At 27.8% G+C, this 896-nt stretch overlaps 1 protein-coding gene across 5 annotated transcripts in view; it reads right to left on the bottom strand.

Annotated features, from left to right (window-relative positions):
* Positions 1-215: 215 nt before the first annotated feature.
* The window catches only part of LOC106684880 (F-box/WD repeat-containing protein 10), an 81549-nt gene continuing 80868 nt past the window's right edge, over positions 216-896 (bottom strand). For all 5 annotated transcript variants that reach the window (XM_067051649.1, XM_067051648.1, XM_067051647.1 and 2 more), the window contains one exon: positions 216-442. In XM_067051649.1, the coding sequence (XP_066907750.1) occupies positions 257-442 (186 nt within the window). In that variant the 3' untranslated portion in view covers positions 216-256. The remainder of the gene's footprint in view (positions 443-896) is intronic.

Raw genomic sequence — 896 nt, 5'->3', positions numbered from 1 at the left:
TGCAAGGCGACGCCTTAGCAACGGTTTAACAACCCTTAGCAACTGTTTCTTTTACACTTAATTATAACAACACAAATTTATATTTTTCTTCTCAAATAACTAAATTCTAATTAAAATAATAAAAATCAAAATAAATTTAATTAAATTAAACACTAATACTACATTTATACTATTTACAAATTAATATATTGAATAAGGTATTAACACATAGAAAGCATGTTTTATGATAATATATTTTATAATCAAAAAGTTTGTTCTAAATGGTCTTTTTTGAAGTGTTGTAACCTGGAAGAACTTCTTTTGTGGACCTCGGCAAATATTTCCAGAGCGTCATAAGTACTTTAGAGCCACTATCCATAATATCACTCTTAACAGCAGGTAGTGTCACTTTAGGACCTTCAGGAATGGTTCTCGGAAACAAAAGCAAATCATCATCCAGAAGCTGAAAATAAAAATGACATACATATGCTTGCTATATAATTATAATTTTATATGAGGAGAAGATGGTTGGGGTGGGGTCATAGAATAACACAAATAAGTAAAAAACTTATTTATTAGTGCCAACGTTTTGGCCATAATTTCCACCACCAGTGAATAAATGATATATTTTGTTCTATCACAAGAGGAAGATATATTGTAAGATATATCTTGTTGGAATAATGATTTCAAAACACTGTACATTTTGTCCCTAAAATGCTGCCATTTTGAAACAAAATATAATACAAATTAGGCTAGTAATCTTGGTGAAAAGCTGTCGACAGCATAAAAAAAATGGACATATTTTTTAATTATATATATATATATTTTTTTAATCATTTATTTATTGTTATTTACAACTGTATAACATATATACAACAAGTAAATTTGCTGTAGGTGAGATAGTGACATGATACAAA

Source organism: Halyomorpha halys, unplaced genomic scaffold (assembly GCF_000696795.3).
Source record: "Halyomorpha halys isolate HHAL.00 unplaced genomic scaffold, Hhal_1.1 Scaffold625.1, whole genome shotgun sequence".
NCBI lineage: Eukaryota > Metazoa > Arthropoda > Insecta > Hemiptera > Pentatomidae > Halyomorpha > Halyomorpha halys.
This window is presented reverse-complemented; position numbering and strand designations above follow the sequence as displayed.